We start from the raw sequence: 20,320 nt of genomic DNA on the forward strand, positions 1-20,320 counted from the left end.
TCCTGGTGTTCCAAAGTACGAGCCAAAGAGAATAACTGCTCAGGGAACTGTCCCCACTGACAGAAAGCTTATCTAACATTTTTAAAAGCTGTAATTTATTTATCATATTTACATGCCACCCAACATATACTAGGCAGTGCACACAATCCAAATGATAATATAAAAATGGAAGCAATTAACACACTTTCACAGGATAAAAACAATTAAACAGTTTAAAACTAATAATTAAACGCCAGAGAAAACAGGTGTGTCTTAAAGGTCTTTTAAAGAGCAATCAAGACATGGAGAAGCTCTTATTTTGACAGGGAATACATTATTGTAACACAGATAATGAAATTAACTTTCTCAACTCATTTGTTTTGGGGTTCAAGTATCAAACCTGTTTTTAAATTAATGCTTAAAAACAGACAATAGTTGGCCAGTCAATCAACTAAATTCCTAATCCTAAAAACACGCAGAGAATGAAATCTGTGGCTGCTGTTGCTCCTCGGGCCCCGCTCCCAAAAGACTGATCTCAACCTGAGGAGAAAAAGATGAACATTTGGGGTGAGAACATTTCACACTAGGAGGCTCATTACAGCAAGGATGCAATCCTGCAGCCACTGGAGGTGAGACTGGCTGATAAGCATGAGAGCAAGAATCTAAGAACAAGTCTCATACTATAATCCATGGCCTCGCAAACCATAGAAAATGGCTTTGGGAGTCTAGTCCAGTAGGAAACATGCTCACTCCGTCACCATTCTGAACAAGCTACAAGTGATGGAGTAGCACAGCTACTCATTGCCAGAAAATGTAATGCAGGCTACCATTTTCTCCACTGACAGATCACCTCGGCAAAGACAAGGCACTCCAGCGTCTAGAATGGAAGCAGAAAAGCCACACACAGGATAGCTGAGAAGCAGCTCTAGCCAATTTGCTGTATTACTCCAACACTTTTGGAACTACCTAAAGAATCTGAACCTGGTAGATCAGGTACAAGTTTAGAAACAACTGCACTATTTGTAGGACAGAATTACAGTTTACATCCACTTTTGGGTCAAGTTCAGGCAATTTCTAGGGATGCGCGGAAGGCTCCTTCCAGGTCAATAGTCCGATATTTCAGCAGGTGGTGGAGCGGGGAGTTCTAAAGCCCATCTCTCAACCCAGCATTCTGGAAAAGATCCCCAAAGTACTGTGTCTAATGCGCATGCACACAGGCACATGTTCACTCCCTCCATTATCAGCCAATACTTTAAAGCACTGTTACAGGGAGAGGGAGAAATATACTATTGTGCTGCATAATACATGCCTGAACAGGGTGAGTTTTAAGAGTTGTGAAGTACATCCAGCATCCCAGGCTAGAGATTAATTCTTAAGAGTGCACTTGAATAAGCAAGGTGATGACGGGGAGTTAGGGAAGGTAGCATTAGCTGGGCTATTTGTCAATTCAGCAACATTCTCCATGTAATTCTTTCAAGGTTATCTAGAGAATGCTGAGGAACTTGAAATAAAATATCCTTGTCAGTGAGATAATTGCCAACTCCAGTCAAAGCAAGTTTTAGAATACCATACAAAAGCCCATCACAAAATACTGGCAGCCTGCTCACCTAGGACAGCAACCAATATTTATTAGATGGCTAATATGTACAACTGGATTTTTACGGAACCTCTTAATGGATCATTTAATATGCACTACCTCTCTGCACCATTAGCCACAATTTGCAGAAGTCATTAACATCCGATTAAAATTCTGCAGCATTCCCTTTGCATTTAGATATTTTCATCCAAGATTTACAGTGTAATATTTAGAACACTTAAATCGTCTGAATAAAAATTGATATCAACTGCTGCATTTGCCTGCTGGAAAAACAGCATAGACAGACTTAGGACCCAAATGTTCTGCAGGGCTGGGAAGCAAAGGAGTCCTCACTCCAGTACAACAATAACTCCATAGTACAATAATTTTAAAAAGACCAATACACAAGGGCATGTGACTAAGAGAAACTTGTGACAATATTGGTCCATGGTCAAGTAAGCAGTCAGCTGACTTGTGGACCAACTCTAGCTAGCTTACAGAGAACATTTACCAGTATCTGTTATTCGTGCTGCTTTCAACCATTTCACCCCAAAATTATCCCAATGGGTTTTCATCTGGCTCTTGGCAACCTGGAAGTCAAGCCCTCCCATATACTTAGGCTGCATGCCAACTTCCACAAGTCCCAGTTCACACCATGGGAGTTAACATATTGAGCCTCACTTGTTAGCTATATTCTTCCAGGCTTTAATTTTGTCCTTCCAAATTGACTTGTTCTCTGGGATTACTGCAGCTTAACTTTTCCAAGTCTTGACATCAGTACTGCATTCAAACAGGAAGGAGACACACAGGCAACACTGGCTTGCCCTCAAAAGAAAAAGTGCTCAGAACAGCCTCAGTGGAGCAATATGAAAAGAAGCACTTTACTGGAAAACACATCAGTGTGCTAATGAAGGCAAACACATGCTTTCTGCATTTATACAAACAACTATGAATTGTCAATGGCTGTGTCACTTCTGGTATGCAATTCCTCCTTTTCCAACCCAGAATTTAAGCATATTACACAATTGCTTAAATAAGTGTTTTATACACACATTTGACAACTTCATTTATTTTATTATGTATTAGATACTAGTGCACAAAATTCTAGATTTTTCCTAAATTCTGATATACCTCAATTTATATTTTACAAACACCAGGAATAGAGTAAGAATTTTAATGATTTAAATTCTGCTGCAAACTAAGTTGTCCATCCTGTCAATACATTCTACTTAAATTACAGTACGTCAACAATCCATATCACCACTATGGGCCTCTTAATTACGACTCAATCTAATCAGTTTGCAGATTCTGATTTCCAGCCACGTACCAAGTTGGTCCCTCCATCCAATTCCTAAAGGCAATTTAAATTATTCACCAGTAGTTGTGTTTTTTGTTTTGAGGTTTATGCATTTTAAGAGTTGTTCAAGCTCCCTGGAGAGAAACAGTAATAGTGAAGACAAGTGGGACCAGCAAGAAAGTGTTGTAGTGTATATCTTAAGGAGGACCCTGTAGAACTGGAAAAGGCGCAGAAGATGGCAACCAAGATTATTTATTTATTTATTTATCAAATTTGTATACCGCCCCAAACTTTCGTCTCTGGGCGGTTTACAACAACGTAAGATGATCAGTAGTCTGGAGCAGCTTCCTTATAAGGCAAGGCTGCATCATTTGGAGCTCTTTAGTTTGGAAAAGAGGAGACTATGGGGAGACATGATAGAGGCGTATAGAATTATGCATGGAGTAGAGAGTGTAGACAGACATTTTTCTCCCTCTCTCACAACATTAGAACCAGGGGCCATTCCATAAAACTGAAGGTCAGGAAATTTAGGACCAACGAGAGAAAGTACTTTTTCACACAGTGCATAATTAATCTATGGCATTCTTTGTCATGGGATGTGGTGATGGCCACTAGTTTGGATGGCTTTATCTAGTAGCCATTGAATTAGTAGCCATTGATAGACCTGTGTCCTCCCTGAATGTATCTAATTCATGGAGGACACAGGTCTATCAGTGGCTATAGGCCACCTCCAGCTTCAGAGGCACAATGCCTCCAAATACCAGTTGCAGGGGAGCAACAGCAAGAGAGGGGCATGCCCTCATCTCTTGCATGTGGGCTTCTCAGAGGCATCTGGTCGGTCACTGTATGAAACAAGTTGCTGGACTAGATAGGCCTTGGGCCTGATCCAGCAGGGCTGTTCTTACAACTAGCCCATAAGATGAGCTCTCCTGTTCATGCACAGTGGCTGGACTCTATACGTAGTCACCAAACTGGCAGTCATACCAAAGGGATCTGCGTCTGTGCAGAGACTTCTAGAGCTTTCTGTAGCTCAGCCTAAAGAACACTGGCATGAACACAGAGACCATAAAGAGTCAAATGCCTCATCTCCCTTCCCTGATGGACATTCAAGAAGGATACCATGATAATTAAAAGCCAGGAAGAGAACCAGGAGAATTAGAAGTTGCACTCCCCCAACCTTCTTCCTTCAAATGTCGTTTACCAGAATGACCAGAGCATTTTCAGGTCTACAATCAGTCTGAAATAGGTCTGAGAACATCAGCAGTATCTGAGAATATTAGGATAGTTTATACATGTTGCCCATGAAGAAATGGTCTGCAACCAACTGGTGCTTGAAGGACTTGGCATGTGTTCAGGGAGAATTTCTTCTTTAGTGCTCTCACAGCAGGTTCTTCTCTCAAGCTTGCTGAGATCACCCATTCCCTTAACTGAAACATTCACTGCCTCCCAGACTCAACTGGTTATTCTCCTCAACTAGATGTTATCAACCCAGATGGGAAAGGACTAACCCTCACCCCAGTGCAAACACTCCATCAACATCCCCCAAGATAAAAAACTGGAACTCATCCAAGCAAAAGAACTGACTAGAAGGGCCTAAAGAAAATGCTCCATTTCTGAAATGTAGAATTCTAACAAAGCCTCCCTGATAGCAAGAAAAGGATTATCTAAAACATACGTAGAGACTGTTAGCAGCCTATTCGCATGCTCCTCTCAAGCTATGAAAGTGAACAGAAAGAAAAAACTCACAGCTCATCCTCATTTAGAATTGGCATCAGTTAGAATACTTTGTTAGCTGTAAGATTACCCCTGTTGAATCTTCCTCAGTCTTACCTCAGCTATGGTGGATTTGCAGACCTCCTTGGCCACAGATTCGAATTTTGGGTCTCTAGTCAGGTTCAGTTTGTAATTCCACAACAGCTACAGAGAAAAAAGGGAAAACAAGATGAAGCAGAACTCTCGTGCACACTAGGATAACAGCTACTGTTCTGGTTCAGATGGAAGCAGAAATTCAACCCCACCCAACTTTTTTATTGTGGTACTGGGACTGCTTTTCATGGCTCCAAGTCAGACTGAAATCTATGCAAAAGATTTTGAGCACTGACAGCCTTTAACAGGTAAGCTTGCCCCACTGAGCAGACTTCCCAAAAATTCCCATAATGCATAGGAGTTGCAGGGGATCATATGGTTGGTAGAGCTGGGCTGTTTTTTTTTGGGGGGGGGGGTTCATGTGTGTTTTTTCATTTCTTTTATTCATTTATCCTATTTTACTATTCCAAGTCAATGAGTATCTGCTCCAGGTGGATCAGAGACAGATACAGATTAAGCATGACCAGCTCCAAAATATGCTGCTCACAGACTTGATGCCAGTCTGGCAGCCTCAGGAAATTTTCGTTTTAAAGACATAACTAGGGAAAACCCACACCTGAGCCGATGACCCAGGTCTTATAGCAACCTGCAAATAAGCATTCAAGTGTCACTCGGAACAAGGCTCCCATTCTTTGCTCGCTCTCCCCCCACCCCACTAAAAACCACAGTAATAAGCCATGGCAGCCACCAGGTTCCCTACCAACCTCTGGTTTCACTCTGAGGGAGGGAAGAGCAAGGCCTGCTGTGATGGCATCTCCTAGGCTTTGCAAAGCTGCACAGTGCAGATCGGCACTGCTTTTGACTCAACTGCTCACCCAGGGACAATTGCTATTCACTCCTAGCAAGTGACAAACTACAGGGCTCTCTACTTGGCCTTCTGTTTTACTTAAAACTCCTCTGTGGTATCTGCACAACCAAGAGAATGCTGCACCACTCTCCCAGAAGCAGTATCAACGTCCGTACCAAAATGGTCACCAAGGGAGATTTCTTTCAGTTAGGCAATCAACTGGAAGTCAAACCTTTGACAATGCAAGTGGCCACAGAAGGAGAAACAAATCTGACCCTTTCCTTCATGGATGGGGTGGTCCAGAGTCCCAGAAAGAAACATATCGACAAACAAACATAGCAAAAAGGGATAGATGCTCTATAAGCAGCATGCATCAAACCCCCTTGAAAGCACACACACTTACGTGGTTGCAGTCTGATGAGATTTCATTGTCCGGCTGGAAAAGAAAGAAAGTGACATTAATTCAGAACAGGACAGAACACACCGTTTCCTTCCTATCCCACAAACAGTCACAGGCTATTGTTTCAGAACAATGAACACTATTGAACTAGGCTTGCAGGTCAGTCTACAAAAGTTACCAGCCCATAAATTGAACACAAGTTTATCTAATCTACCCAATCTATCTGTGCCAACAAGGGAATGATCTCAGCATTAGAGATCTACTGTGCCGGGGGGGGGGGGGGGGGTGGCATGTCACTAGGGTTGCTTTTAAAATAAATAACTAACTATCAATGTGCTCCCTGCTGAGATAGGATCCTCCCCATCTCTGGCAATTTTCAAAAAACACCTGAAAACCCTTTTCACCCAGGCTTTCTCAGCTTCCTAAATTGTGGGGGTTTTAATTTCTGGTTTATTTTAAAATTCAAAACCCGATTTGGGGGCTGTAATTGGGGGCTGTAATCACTGTAATTGTTTAATTGCTGTTTTAAAATGTTTTTAAATTGTTAATTGTTATATTGTTTTTTAATTTGTTTTAGCTCTTTACTGTTTTAGTGGTGTGTTTTAATTGTAAACCGCCCTGAGCCATGTTGGAAGGGCAGTATACAAATCAAATCATCAATAAATCAATAATAAGAGTATGCCTGTTATGACCTCTCTAGGTGGTTGGACACTGAACTTGTCTTTTCCCCACTGTGTCAATTTGCCATTATGAATTCCATTCCACAGTAAAGGGAAATACTGACACAACCCACACAACAAACTCTGCTGTCCCTTTGGACTTGTTCTATGCAAAACCAGGGGCACAAGACCAGAAGAGATCACCTGGATCCAATGTCCATGTTACAAGTTGTGGGTTCTCCTCCCACCAAGAATAGCCTCAATGAGAAGGAACAGAAACTGCCTTGGTTTCCACAAACCACTAGTCACAACCAGCAGAGCCTTTAGTTAGAACCCTCCCCTCAGCCAGCCCAGCAAGCAGCCTTTTGAAGTAGTTCCAAGCACCTTTGCTGCCCTTGTGCGTGGAACCTGCAAATCCCTCTTCAGCTCCCTCCTGTCTTTTGCAAGTGGTCTTTGGGTTAATCCAGGAATCCTCATTCCCCAACTGTGCCTATTCAACTGCATTAACTTGCCTTCCAGTCCTTTCCTCTCCCTCCCCACACCTTGTGGCATTTCGGCCTGCCAGTTGTAGATGCTTGGGGGCAGGGTTTGGACTGGCTGATGGACAGTCTGTTAAGCTGATGGTTTGCTGATGGTTTCACATAAAACAGCAATAGTTCTACCTGCCCCACAAGAGGCAGGTAAAAAACCACCCAGTCTCCCCAAACTTCTAGCTTTCCACATCTCTGCTAGCCCACTCTGGCTCCTGCTCAGGTAGCCAACTGCTGAATGCTAACCCACGAAATGACAGCTGACTCTGCTAAAGCACAGCCACTGCAATCAGTGCAGGCTCCTGTGAGCCCCCTTAACCCATTTCACCCAGACCTAAGCTGCCCTGCTCACTCCAAGTGCTCCTCTTTAGAGCAGAAGTCCCAGTTCGTTCTGGCTCGGCCTCTGCATCCATTCTCAGCTGTTCCTTGTGGCAAAACAGCCACTTGATTCCTGGATTCACTAAGTGGGTGACAACCAGACACATTACTGGCGACCACTGTTCCCTGTAACAGGGATCCCTGGATGCTGTTGACTACAACTCCCATTATCCCAGCCAAAGGTTACTACAGCCAGAGAGGCTATGTTCCATCCACATTCTGCAGTACCCAACAGTAAGAGGTGAGTAAACCTACCCCACATGGTTTTGTTGCACTAAAGCTTTGGTTATCATCCAATCTTTATTACGGTCATAGACCAGAGTACAAACACACACAAAAGAACACACACCAAAAAAAAAAACAAATCCCAGAAAACATATAAACAAATATATCACGATCAAACATTCTAAAGCTTAGGAAAGAGAAAAAAGATACAATATTTCAAGTACTGCTTTTGGTTTTCTAAAGTCAACACACAGAGAGGAATGCAAGACAAGCTTTATATAGCCTTTTCATGAACTAACAACCCAGAGAACAGGATGTGGCAGGTTCTTTTGTTTTTAGCAACTATGAAGGCCACTTCAAACGCAATTTGCCACAGGTTTATTTAAGATAGACTTCGAAAATAAGTAGAAAAGGTAGGCAGAACGGAACGCTGCTCCAATTCATTACAGTCCTACTGAATTGCTTCTATCTCCTCCAAGGCGAGAGCAACATAACATGAGATTTTAGCCATGTGCTTTCTCATCTACCCAACTTTTAGCATTATATTTAAATTGTGACTAAAACATGAATTCACACAGGCAAACTACGTTAATCCTCTTGTGTCAAAACCTGACAAAGCATTCAACAGTGGCACAGATATCTTTGATTAGCCTCAAGTTAGTATGTTGCAGACTAACACACTTGTTTAGTGGTCTAGATACAAGCTGTAGAACGAAACTGCATCATCACAAGTATCAATGGTTTAGGGGCTTGCATGTCCAGGCACCAAGTATGTTTCTAGCCCTGCCAAGGTAAGTGAATGGGCCTGATCGCCAGCTCATGACTGCTTCAGGGATGCAAGGATGGAGTTATGAAAATGCTACTCATGCTACTACGTTTATATTTGAGCTCTAAATACAAAAGGGAAGTCTGCAGACCTATCTAGTCACCACTGTTAATGCCAGAAGTCAAAGCTGCATTATTATGCAGAATGATCTTCTTGGGTGGGTCAAGGCATCACACCAAAATCCCAAGGCGTGCACGCCCCCAACCATTACCATCCTACTTAAAAGCAAATGGCCAGACCATTTTGGAACCTGTCATGACTCCTGACCAATTTTCAACTGTATGAGGCACCAATGAAGAAGCTGGGGACTCTTATTTCTCTTCTGTTATGGCTCACTTTTAGGTTATGAACTATTCTTACCTAATCTAAGATAACCAGTTATTACAAGTCTTCTGGAGAGGTTAATGAAGAAGCTATTTAAGCTGAATTCAAAGCTAAACCAAAAGGTCAAAAAACCCTGGGAATCCCCACAGGGTGCAGGAGTATTTGACACAGAGACTAAGCAATCCCCCATAGGATTTGAGCTGGAAAAGCTGAATTTTAGATGGAAGAAAACCAACTTCAAGGGTGGGGAGGGGGGAGACTGAAATCCTTCACTTCAACCTCTTTGTTCCCAACATACTGAGGAGGCATCTAAACATTGCCACAAACATGTTTACCGTTGAAGTCTGCTTTTTCTCCTGCTGAAGAGCCTTTGAAAGAGTCTGAAATAGTTTGATCAATACAATATGCTCTCTTGCACCATGTGGAGCTTCCCTTTCTCCATTTTGATTTAACACTGATGGGCTATTTGTGTGTTGAAATTGATTTTCAAAAACAGTAGAGTTAGAAGTTGCAACTACAGCCAACATGATTAACAACTCTTTTCATGACTAATATGATAACAACCCCTCCCCTCCCCACCCGATAAAGACTTGAAATTAAAGAGCCATTCCTTAATCTCACCAATCTAATTCTTATTGCTTTCAGCCCCACAAGAGTTCATATGGAATTGCTAAGTGTGCTTTTTAAATGGGTAGATAAAGCTTGGGTTCTTTTAAATTGGATTTCTGTGTTCCTAATTTGAGCTGTTAGTGAGCACTTTAAAAATAGCCTGAATGAAGTTTGACTACCTGCCTTCTCAGGTCAAAACAGCACAACAGATAGATCCAAGACCCGGACATCTAGATCCTAAGACTGGCTCTGTTTTAGACAGAAAGTCCAGCACTTAGCGCCTCCCCTGAAACAGCCTTCTTCCTTGGAACACAGGAAGCTGCCTTATATAGAGTCAGAATGACCCTTGGTCCATCTATTGACTGGCAGCAGCTTCTTCAAGAGGTTGCAGGCAGGAGTCTCTCCCAGCCCTAGTTGGAGATGTTGCCAGGGATGGAACCTGGGACCTTCTCCATGCAAAGCAGGGGGGGTTCTCACTGAGCTACAGCCCCACTCCAAAAGAAGACATGACTTCTTTGCTGGACTAGGACCAGGGAGACCAGAGTTCAAATCTCCATTCAGCCATGATACCTCTCTCTCAGCCTAACCTACTTCACAGGGTTGTTGTGAAGAGAAACCTAAGTATGTAGTACACCGCTCTGGGCTCCTTGGAGGAAGAGCGGAATATAAAATGTAAAACAAACAACAACAAAAAAAACTTCTTTAATGCTGCCTGCTTCTGCAAGGAATTCAGGAAGCTCTTTTGAGCTTCTGTACCTAAAGAAAACAATAAGTGCCACCTTCAGGGCTTCCCTGATTTCTGTGGTGCAGAACAGGATGGAAGAGAGGACAAACACCTCTAAAGTTGTAAGCTCATCAACAGGCTCCAAGGAGAAGGGAGCAGAGAATGTAATATTCCAGCACACCAAACAAAAGCTCCATGTAGCGACAAATCAATTGCCTTTGATGTGCAATTTGGTTTATTTATTTGGTTTATTTATTATTTATTTGATGTGCAATTTGGTTTAGGAAGTTATTTGAAATGCCTATAAAATACTTCAGATTTTTTTAATCTGATTTAAAAATTGCTCTTTCACTGCCAGTTTTAAAATTGCCTCAGTTTAGAACCATCCATTCAGCTTTAAAAATAGCCCATTACCACCCAAGGCCAGGGATGAATGGATAAAAGTTCCAAGAGCAAAGAAATGTGAACATGTATACAACTGCCACAGCCCATGCATTGAGGCAGTTTCTTACCAGCACACTGAGTTTTGCTCTGATTCTTTTGTTCTACTCATGCTATCCCAAAACTCGATTTGATGGATCCCTTTTCCAGGTCTGCTCCAATATTAAAAGTACTGCTCTCATGAGCATTTAACATGAACTCTTTGATAAATACACACTGGCAGATGGAACTTCCAAATCTTGGGACACCCTTTTGTATCATGCAGAACTTCGAGTGTCTGTGTCTCAGACTGCAAGCCCAGTCTTTATCTATGTATATAGCTTAGGTATTTTGTTTCGTTTAAGCACTGTATGCAGACATAACATAGAACTCTTCCTACAAATTCAACACATCATTAAAGTAAAATGTGCCGTTGAGTTGGTATCGACTCCTGGTGACCACAGAGCCCTTGTCTTTGGTAGAATACAGGAGGGGTTTACCATTGCCATCTCCCACGCAGTATGAGATTATGCCTTTCAGCATCTTCCTATATCGCTATGCCCGATACAGGTACCAGAGGGGATTCAAACCAGCAACCTCTGGCTTGCTAATCAAATCATTTCCCCGCTGCACCATTAGGTGGCTGTCCAACACGTCATTAGGGTTGACATATCAAAATTCCAACACACTTTCTTGTTAGCATCTGCAGTTTTCTCTTAGCAATCAAGCAAGCATTCATATTCACACTACTATATAATACACTGACACAAAGGCTAGCCTGAATTTCACACTGCAAAAGAATCACTTTGCATGCTATTTTAATATTCTTTGCACATAAGGATACCATGGGCTCCATATTGGTATGCCTTAAAGGCTTTGTAGATTGGCACCGGAAATGCAGTTGAAACCTGGCAACCTGATAGTATCACATGAGAGAATAAGAATTTTGATTTGCTGCACAGTCAATCCAACAACAGGACGTTTTACTCAAAACTGCTCAAGTCAACTATTACAAGTTCATAAGCATCAGCCTTCTACTGAGTCAGACCTTTGCTCATCTAGCTAAGTATTGTCTTCACTGACCGGCAAACAGCTCTCCAAGTTTCAGGCAGGAGCCTTTCCCGGCCCTGCCAATTTTCTCTCTGCTAGGAATATGAAAAGCTTTCAAAACACTCCTTTGCCTTATATGAACTGTGATCCAATTTGTTATGCTTGACATATATTTAGTAAACAAAACCTTTAAAAGTACCCATATAAATACAAATCAAAGGTTTTCTAAGAGCTAGCATTTGAACTGAGAAATTCCATTAGAAAAAAATTCAAATATCCAATGTGCAGTTTTTATCCAAATGCAAAGCTTTATATATAATTTTTTTTAACAGCTTTAACAAGTTTAGCGGTAACATCCAGCCCAACGCTGAGCATGCTGAATATTTTGGCAATCCAATAGGGGCAGGGTGGCTGTGGATGCAGAGTCCACGACTATCTGAGGTCTGACTGACTAGGCAAAGGAGAATACAAGGATGCCAAGATGCAGAGTTAACCAGATGATCTTGCACTTAAAAAGGAGATACCTGCCTCCTTTTTGAGAGCTAACTGTTGAAGACACATGAATCTTTTTGGAGTGTAGGGTGAAGTGCACTTTAAACTGCAATCCAGAAAAAAGGTAACCTTGAACAAGGTAAAATTGTGACCTGCAGACGCAGCCACCATATATATATATAAAAAAATCAGATATAATCCACCATATAATCAGAGCCAGCGTGGTGTAGTGGTTAGAGTGCTGGACTAGGACCGGGGAGACCCAAGTTCAAATCCCCATTCAGCCTCATGAGACTTGCTGGGTGACTCTGGGCCAGTCACTTCTCTCTCAGCCTAACCTACTTCACAGGGTTGTTGTGAAAGAGAAACTCAAGTATGTAGTACACCGTTCTGGGCTCCTTGGAGGAAAAGCAGGATATAAATGTAAAATAATAATAATAATAATAATAATAATAATAATAATAATAATAAATAGCACAAAGGTTGCCCTTTATTCATAATGAGAACGAGCCACAAAGAATTCCCCTACAGATCCCAACACAGACATAGCCAATTTGCTTGCTGAAATGCTCACTGCCTTCATGGTATGCAAGACAGGGGTTTTAAGAAGTGTGTGTGTTGCAATGCTTAAGGCCAAAAGGGACATATGCAAGCCATGTACAAGATTCAGTGCCCCCCCTCCACCACCACAGCCAATGCTTAGAAAAGTATGAACAAGGGATAACACAAAGTTCTCCTACAGGCTTGATATACAATTTAGATGGCACTTCACAAGCCCCAAAGCAACACAAGCTTAATAATCCAGGCAGCTCTGCAGGGGTCATGGAGCGATAGTCTTAAGAGAAACATCGTGAACTCACAATCTTCCTCCATTGCATGGATGCTCGAAAGAGAGACCAACCAGAGCAAAACGTAGGAAGGAAAATTTGCTAAACTGGCTGATGACAGGGAAAGTAAGAGTACCATCGGCTGGTGCTGCTTGGGCACCATACTCCTGGAAGGGGGGCTTCTTTCTGGACTTGCCCCCTCCCCCCCCCCACACAGCAGTCATCGGTTTTAACTGCAGCATCGCTATGACTGTATTGTTTAATTTATGGCAAGTGGCTCTGCACATGTGTACAGGTATACGTACTTGTTTGTGTGAGAATGACCATACAAGCGTTCATCTAAAAAGTGGGTCTAGGCACAGATGTGCAAGTTACAGATAGGCAGTACACGACTTGAACACGAGTGAATCTTTGAGTGAAGCCATGTACTTCCAAACTGCAACTTACATGCATCTGTAAATGCATACAGATCTATCTATCGATACAATACACAGCCTGAACATGTGTTGAACATAATGTGTGAATAGGACTGAAGTTTCGCATGAAAGACCTAGACTTCATGACCAAAAGCCACAGGATTCTAGCCACATACTGATGGACGTCACAATGCAAGCAGTAATTGTTCAGGCACAGCAAGGGCTCATAACGTTACTTCATCTTAAAGAGGGCCGAGAGATAGCAAGTGAACAGTCTGCAAGAACCTGATCCTGCAGTAATACGAACGCTGTGGGTGAAGGCCTGACTAGTCCCTTGAATGGGAGACCACTGATAACATCCCAGAAGGATTCTTTCCACAGAATATGTTGCAGAATAGATTGGCCCATGTCATTCCTAATCTTGCCCTGATAGCTGTGGCAACACTTGTGGTCCAACGTGTTTTACATTTACAAAATCACACTCAAGATTGCTTAATCATTAAAGCAAAACTCATCTGTCACACTAGATGACACCGACTATTCCAGTTTTCTGTCTGACAGTGGACAGCAATATACCTCTGGGAGCTTACAAGAAGCCAGCAGGCCCACTAAAAATGGTTTAGTTACCATGTTCTACCTACCCAGGTCATCTTTATTTTTGTAGCATCCTTACAATTTAACCAGGCTTCCAAATAAATGTACACAGGTTTTAAGTCCACAATAATTATTTCTAGCTCACAAATACTGATGTTAATTATTTGTTGTCAAACCCACAAGTTCCCAATTTACAATTTTTCGGTTGATTGCTTGGTGACAATATTTACTTGCCACGGGTAGCCAGAAGATTGGCCATTTACAAGCCTGCATGTTCCACTTAACGGCAATTATAGTTGTAGTGAATTCAAGATAGTTATTCCCAATATTGGGTAAACCTCTTAGAGCAGAAATCCCACCTCAAAATCCTGCTCTGTCACTGGAATGAAAAGCACTGCTGGATCATCTCATTCAAACATACAAGCTCCTTTGGTGTGAAAGTCATTTTAAGCTCATGCCAGCAGAAAGCTTCTGACAAGGCAGCTTTCACAGCTATTACACCGAGCATAACTAATGAGGATTTTGCTTTTAGTAGTATTGCTCTGACTGTTCTTTGCAAGACCTGCTATGAGCGAGTTCTCATAAGAGTTCTCATTTGAGCCAGGGAAATTTCTCCAGCCAAGCAACACTTTTCCCTCCTTCCTGCCCTGCAGTTCTGAGGACAACATGCTTCTTTGCTTACCATTCGTTATGTGCAGTCATTTGATTACCAGGTACATCTCATTCTTTGTGGCTTTATGTACAAAGTCTTGTAGCGTCATGGCATGGCAGCAAATCTACAAGTATTCTATCCAGACTCCTCATCCTTCACACATCAGTCTAGATGCCAAAGTACTGGACTTGCCAGAAGCAGGCCTGCTCATCCTACTGGGTGGCTCTAAGACCCTGTACTATAAGGAATCATCATGAGGGAATGAGTCAGACTGACCACCAAGCCTTATGAAACTCTTCACTACAAGCAGAAACGGGGCACGGATGCTCAAGAGGTATTTGCAGAGCAAACAAACTAGTCCACAATGCTCAAGGAAAGGGGGGATCCAGAGCCATTAATCAATCCAGCACAGAGAAAGTCCCCCCACCCCAGTTCCAAATACAGCCAGACTGTCATAAGGAAAAGCCACACAGAGTGAAATGTCTTTGGAAACAATGGTGCTTTCTCTAGCAGTAGTAGTCCATTTTTACTCTACAGACAGTGAGGAAAATTCTCAACCAGAGATCTATGAAAGTTTTATTCTGCTGAGAGACTTGTGTCCTGTGATTTGCCAAATTTATTTCACTCTGCATTAAGTTGAACCCTATCTGCTTCCATAAACCTTTCCAGAATCTGATTCCAGGTATTCCATGGTCCTAAAGTAAAACAAGGGATAATGTGCTTTGATCCAGTCTCTTACAGCAACCATATTTATTTCACTCTGCATTAAGTTGAACTCTATTTGCTTCCATAAACCTTTCCAGAATCTCTGATTCCAGGTATTCCATGGTCCTAAAGTAATACAAGGGATAATGTGCTTTGATCCAGTCTCTTACGGCAACCTACTCACAAGCACATTGCTTTCTGCACTCAGCCAATAGTTGAGAGTGCAAGGTGTCAAACCTAAGCCATTATTTCTCTATTCATGAATTTATATTCTGCCTTTCCTGTAAACTGCAACAGTGGCAACGGATATAAAAACAAGCGTTTACTATACTAAAAAGCAACAGACAAAAGCAGCAAGCAGGAACAAGACAGACCAAAGTATAATGTAGCTGAGATAATCAATTTAGGAGGACTTGCAAAAGAGAAAGTTTTCAGTTTAAACAGAAACAAGGAGGGAGCCACTTTTTTCTTACTTTGTAAAATTTGCCTTATAATTACACAAGCAGGGGACATTAGAAGCAAAGAGGTCATGATTTGGTAGGCACACTGGAAGGCACTGCGGCAAACTCACATTAAAAACTGCAAACTACTTTAAAAAAATAATACTGTTTCTCTGTCCCTCTTATCCCTCCCCATTTTAAGTGCTCTTTGCTTTGAATTTATGCTTTTTCAAAGTTCTGTTTTGAATTTATTCTTCTTGCACATGCATTTCCAAACAGGACTCCATATTCTATATGCAGTCACATCAGTGCCTTGATGTGTTCTAGCCCTAACACAGCATTCAAGGACTGCATTTGCAACTCCGTGTCATCTTGTGATGAGCCAAGGCCGAGATCTCCCTCCCCAACCACCCCACACTCATTGTTTCCAGCAGATGAGCCCCAAACATCTAATAACACACATTTGTTTGCCTGCAAATGCAGGGGCTTGACCACTGATGATCTGCCATTTGACTCCCTCTGCAGCACACAGATCACTGGGTTGGTTGCACAGCTGCAGGAAAGGGGCCAGGGCAGACTTGACTGGATAGGGAGATAATGGGAGACTGGAGCGTGGAGGCGGCTGGGCACCAACTTCCTACTGAATATTCATTCCTTAATGGCAGGTTCAGCTGTGTCAATATTGATTAATTGCAGACACAGATCAGTGGACAATAAACTGTGGCTGTGAAGAAGATGAGCTAATGTAAAAGGGCGGGAGGAGCTCAGATGTCTTTAACTCTGAAGCATTTCTGCATTGCCACCCTCTCCCCTGCAGAATTGCACAAAGATGTACCCAACAAAGAAGAGATATTTTGGAGACTGACGAAGAAGAACTGCTCTTCCCTCTTTGGAGTGGGCAGCTCTATTTTAGGCAGCACCCTGATAACAAACTCACACTCCATAGTTCATTCCACCCTCAAACTTTGCTCACGCCCGACTCTTCCCTTCAATGCGTTCGTGTGTTCCCTATCCCACCTGCTTCCAGAAACTGTACAAGTTTGATTCTACTGGCATTTTCATGCTTCTCATTGAAGTGTTAACATGGGACAACGGGCCACCTCACAGGTCAAGACTCAGGCAGCCGATGCATAGAATGGAGGTTTTCCTGCAAGCGACATCAGCGCAGAGCGGCATCTGAACTCCAGATTGGTGCACCCCATCATTTCGCATGTTAAAAGAAGGGAACCGCAGACAATCTCATCTCAGGCAGTTCTTTTGCACTGAAGAAGCAAGGAGAATGTGTTTCCTATCATATGGGCCCTTTCTAGCATCTGTGCTTGACCTAAAGGGGTCACTGCCCTTGGAGAGGAAATGTTTGTAAATGATATAATGCCTTTCAGTCAAAATTGTTAATTTTGTCAAGACTAGAATGTTTGGTTTTCACCCATGCACGTCAATCCAGAGACTTCAGAAGGAGCAGACGGGGGGGTGGGGGGTGCACACATTTCTATAACACAGGAAAGGAAAACTGCAAAAATGTGTCCCATGCACAGCTCTGATTAGACCACGGGGAGATGATGATGATGATGAAGAATCTAGACAGGACAAATATCTACCAGTCAAGTGTTTTCTTTCCATGTTGTCCTTCATAGTCTGGTTATAGGTTTCATTATCATTTTGTGCTGAATCATGTATAGCTATTATTATTTGTGTTTTAGTGCCTGTGAAAAAGGATGTTTATCATATACATGTTGGGCTGAACACAGCATTTTGTGAGATTTCAAAAGCATTTTGTGAGGTTTGTGAGGAACCTAGGGGTTTCTTCTTTTTGTTTTGCTAGCAAAAGCCAAACCAGCAAAGCTGCCACAAGCCTAAAATTGCTACTAGTTTGAAGGAAGCAAAATAATTTGTTCTGGTTCAAATAAGTGTTTTGATACTGGATTCAATCAAAAGAAGAGGGACCAAAATCCTGTTATGTAAAAAAAATTAAAATCTACCCAATCTCTAGGACAGCCCTTAAGGTCTATGCCTCTGCTTCATCTTCACTCAGCAACAAACAGGCTCGGCCAACGATCTGAAACAGAGCTTATCCTGGCCTGAACTCTACATCTGTGGGAGCAGATAAGAGTAACGCAGCTCAGAGTTAGTTCCACGTTACTGAGCTAAATGAACTCAGGCGGCAGGCCACTCAGAGAAGCTCTGCTAGCGATCAGATGTGGGAGCGACAAGAGGGGGTGTTTTGCCCTACCCTGGACACCCCAGAGATGCTGCTACTCATAGGAACATAGGAAGCTGCCTTCTACCAAGCCAGACCCATGGTCCACCTAGCTCACTATTGTGTCTACACGGACTGGCAGGGGCTTCTCCAAGGTTGCAGGCAGGAGTCTCTCTCAGCCCTATCTTGGAAATGCCAGGGAGGGAACCTGGGACTTTCTGCAGGCAAGCATGCAGATGCTCTGTGCTAGGATTGCTCTGAGCTACGACTAAGCTATGGTCCCATTATCCTCCAAGGGTAATATCTTATGCATCGCTCAAGAACTGCAAACCAAGGCATACTCTGCATAGCAAAGGGGACAATTCATGCTCACTACCATAAGAACAGCTCTCCTCCTCGAATGATTCCATTCCATGAAGCGGAGTCGTGCTCTTCAAGAGAAGATAGTGGACATCAGTTCAAGAGTGATTAAGTAGATTACAGACAAAATGGCTAGGAAGCCGGGAAAAGGGCAAGGGCCCTTACGTAAGAAGCCCCGAGAGTACCGCTGTGCCACCTTGTGTTGGCAGCCTGACAGCCAAACCATAGACTCACTCTAAGCTGGCTTCACTTTAGCTAGAAGCCTCTCCCCACCAGACACATACAACCCCACGTTCAGTGTTGCACAACAAGGCAAACACATCTGAAAGCACCAGACCCCCATATCGAACATGCCTCTTCCAGCACAGGCATGCAACACCAGGAGCACCGAATCACCACAAGAGCCTCCCGTTCATCTGTGCAATCAAGTTAGCTCTGCCAGGGGACTCTGCTCGTGGTTACCCCGAGTTTACCTGCACAACCCCCACTTAGGCTTCTTTCGGTTTTGCTTCACATTAAAACCAAAGGAGGAACAGCCAAAACCATAGTCTGGACACGCAACACAAACACTAAGACCACGGATATGACTGCTGAGTTCCAGTCTACACACAAGCAAGCAGCTCAAGGAGCAGGTGGCCAGCCCCTGCCTCATCTCTTGATCAAAGTAATTATTTGCAGGCCCAGAAAACCAGCTGCAGCCCAATGCACAGCCTCCTGGGAGAACAGAATGAATGACATCTGACAAAGCAATTCTAGTAGAGCATTTGAATGATAGTGCAGATCTTGCACTCTCTCCCTTGCACCCTCCTCAGGGGACAATTAGCAGGTAAGAACTGGAACCCTGCCTACACCATAGACTTCTAGTAAATAAGGACAAAAGTTATAATAAGGAAGCGAAAATCAAGATCGTGCACCAGCTTTGTCACTACGGGTGTGGGGGTGTTGGGGAAGCAGTGTGCCCCAATATAATTTTTACACACACACACACTTAATAACACACACTCAAGATGAAAAAGGCTAGGAATGCACTGCCTCAGAGTGTATTTGGCCACACACTATCATCTCATGCCTTCTGCAGTCTCATTTTAGTCCTCTGGGGGTTTATACACAAGCCACAATCCTCTGCAGACATCCACTTGCATTTCTAGGCACATCACATATGACTAGGACTACAAATATTTATAAACTGCTTTTCAACAAAGCGGTTATCAAAGCGGTTTACATAGAAAAATATAAACAGAAATCTACATATAAAATCAAAGACTACAGGCATGCTGGGGACCACTGCCAGGGTCAGCATAGTTTAATCAGAGTTAAGGGAAAGGAACGCAGACAAGAGGCCACCTCCAGCCACCAGGACCAAGGACACTGAGCTGGGATGTCCAGCTAATGCATCCTGTCTGCTCTCAAGTGGCCAGTGCATCTCTGAAAGGAAAATATTAAGTCCTTGGTTTATAGTATCCTTTTAAAAAATAAGCTCCTGCTCAGCTATTTCCCCTCCCATGTGCACGTTTGGAAATACAACAGATCAAGAAACAAGCCAGTATGTTAAAAAAAGGGGGGGGGGAGCAGAGATACTAGTTTCAGCCACGGAAATCTTCACTCTATGGGGATAAAAATGAAAGCTCAGAATCCAAACTTACTGATTTTTCAGAAACAGTTTCTGAAAGAGAAACACTTAATGATAATATTTTTAAGCTATATTATTAAAATGACACAGTACTGGTTTCATGAGGCTAATTTTATTAACAGCTACTGTGACTAACTATATGAGATGATGTATTACTAACAAGTTCATTGTTGTACAGTTTGATTCAGTGGCTCAGTTCACACTGATCCACCCACTTTGGCTTAACCATATACTGTGACTTGGATTGTTAAATGATGCGGCCCGGGCCATGCCTTCTTCAGAGAGGTGTAAGGGGGAGAGCAAAGAGCAAGCTATAACCTAGACAGCAGGCCCACCACCCCAGAGATATTTGTCTCC

General features: G+C 42.7%; 1 protein-coding gene across 2 annotated transcripts in view; it reads right to left on the minus strand.

Annotated features, from left to right (window-relative positions):
* The window catches only part of GLG1 (golgi glycoprotein 1), an 83,524-nt gene that overhangs the window by 50,342 nt on the left and 12,862 nt on the right, over positions 1 to 20,320 (minus strand). For both annotated transcript variants that reach the window (XM_053270822.1, XM_053270820.1), the window contains exons 2-3: positions 5,909 to 5,941; positions 4,683 to 4,769 (exon numbers count right to left, since the gene is read on the minus strand). In XM_053270822.1, coding sequence (XP_053126797.1) covers positions 4,683 to 4,769; positions 5,909 to 5,941 — 120 coding nt within the window. The remainder of the gene's footprint in view (positions 1 to 4,682; positions 4,770 to 5,908; positions 5,942 to 20,320) is intronic.

The sequence above is a fragment of the Hemicordylus capensis genome, chromosome 9 (assembly GCF_027244095.1).
Source record: "Hemicordylus capensis ecotype Gifberg chromosome 9, rHemCap1.1.pri, whole genome shotgun sequence".
Lineage (NCBI taxonomy): Eukaryota > Metazoa > Chordata > Lepidosauria > Squamata > Cordylidae > Hemicordylus > Hemicordylus capensis.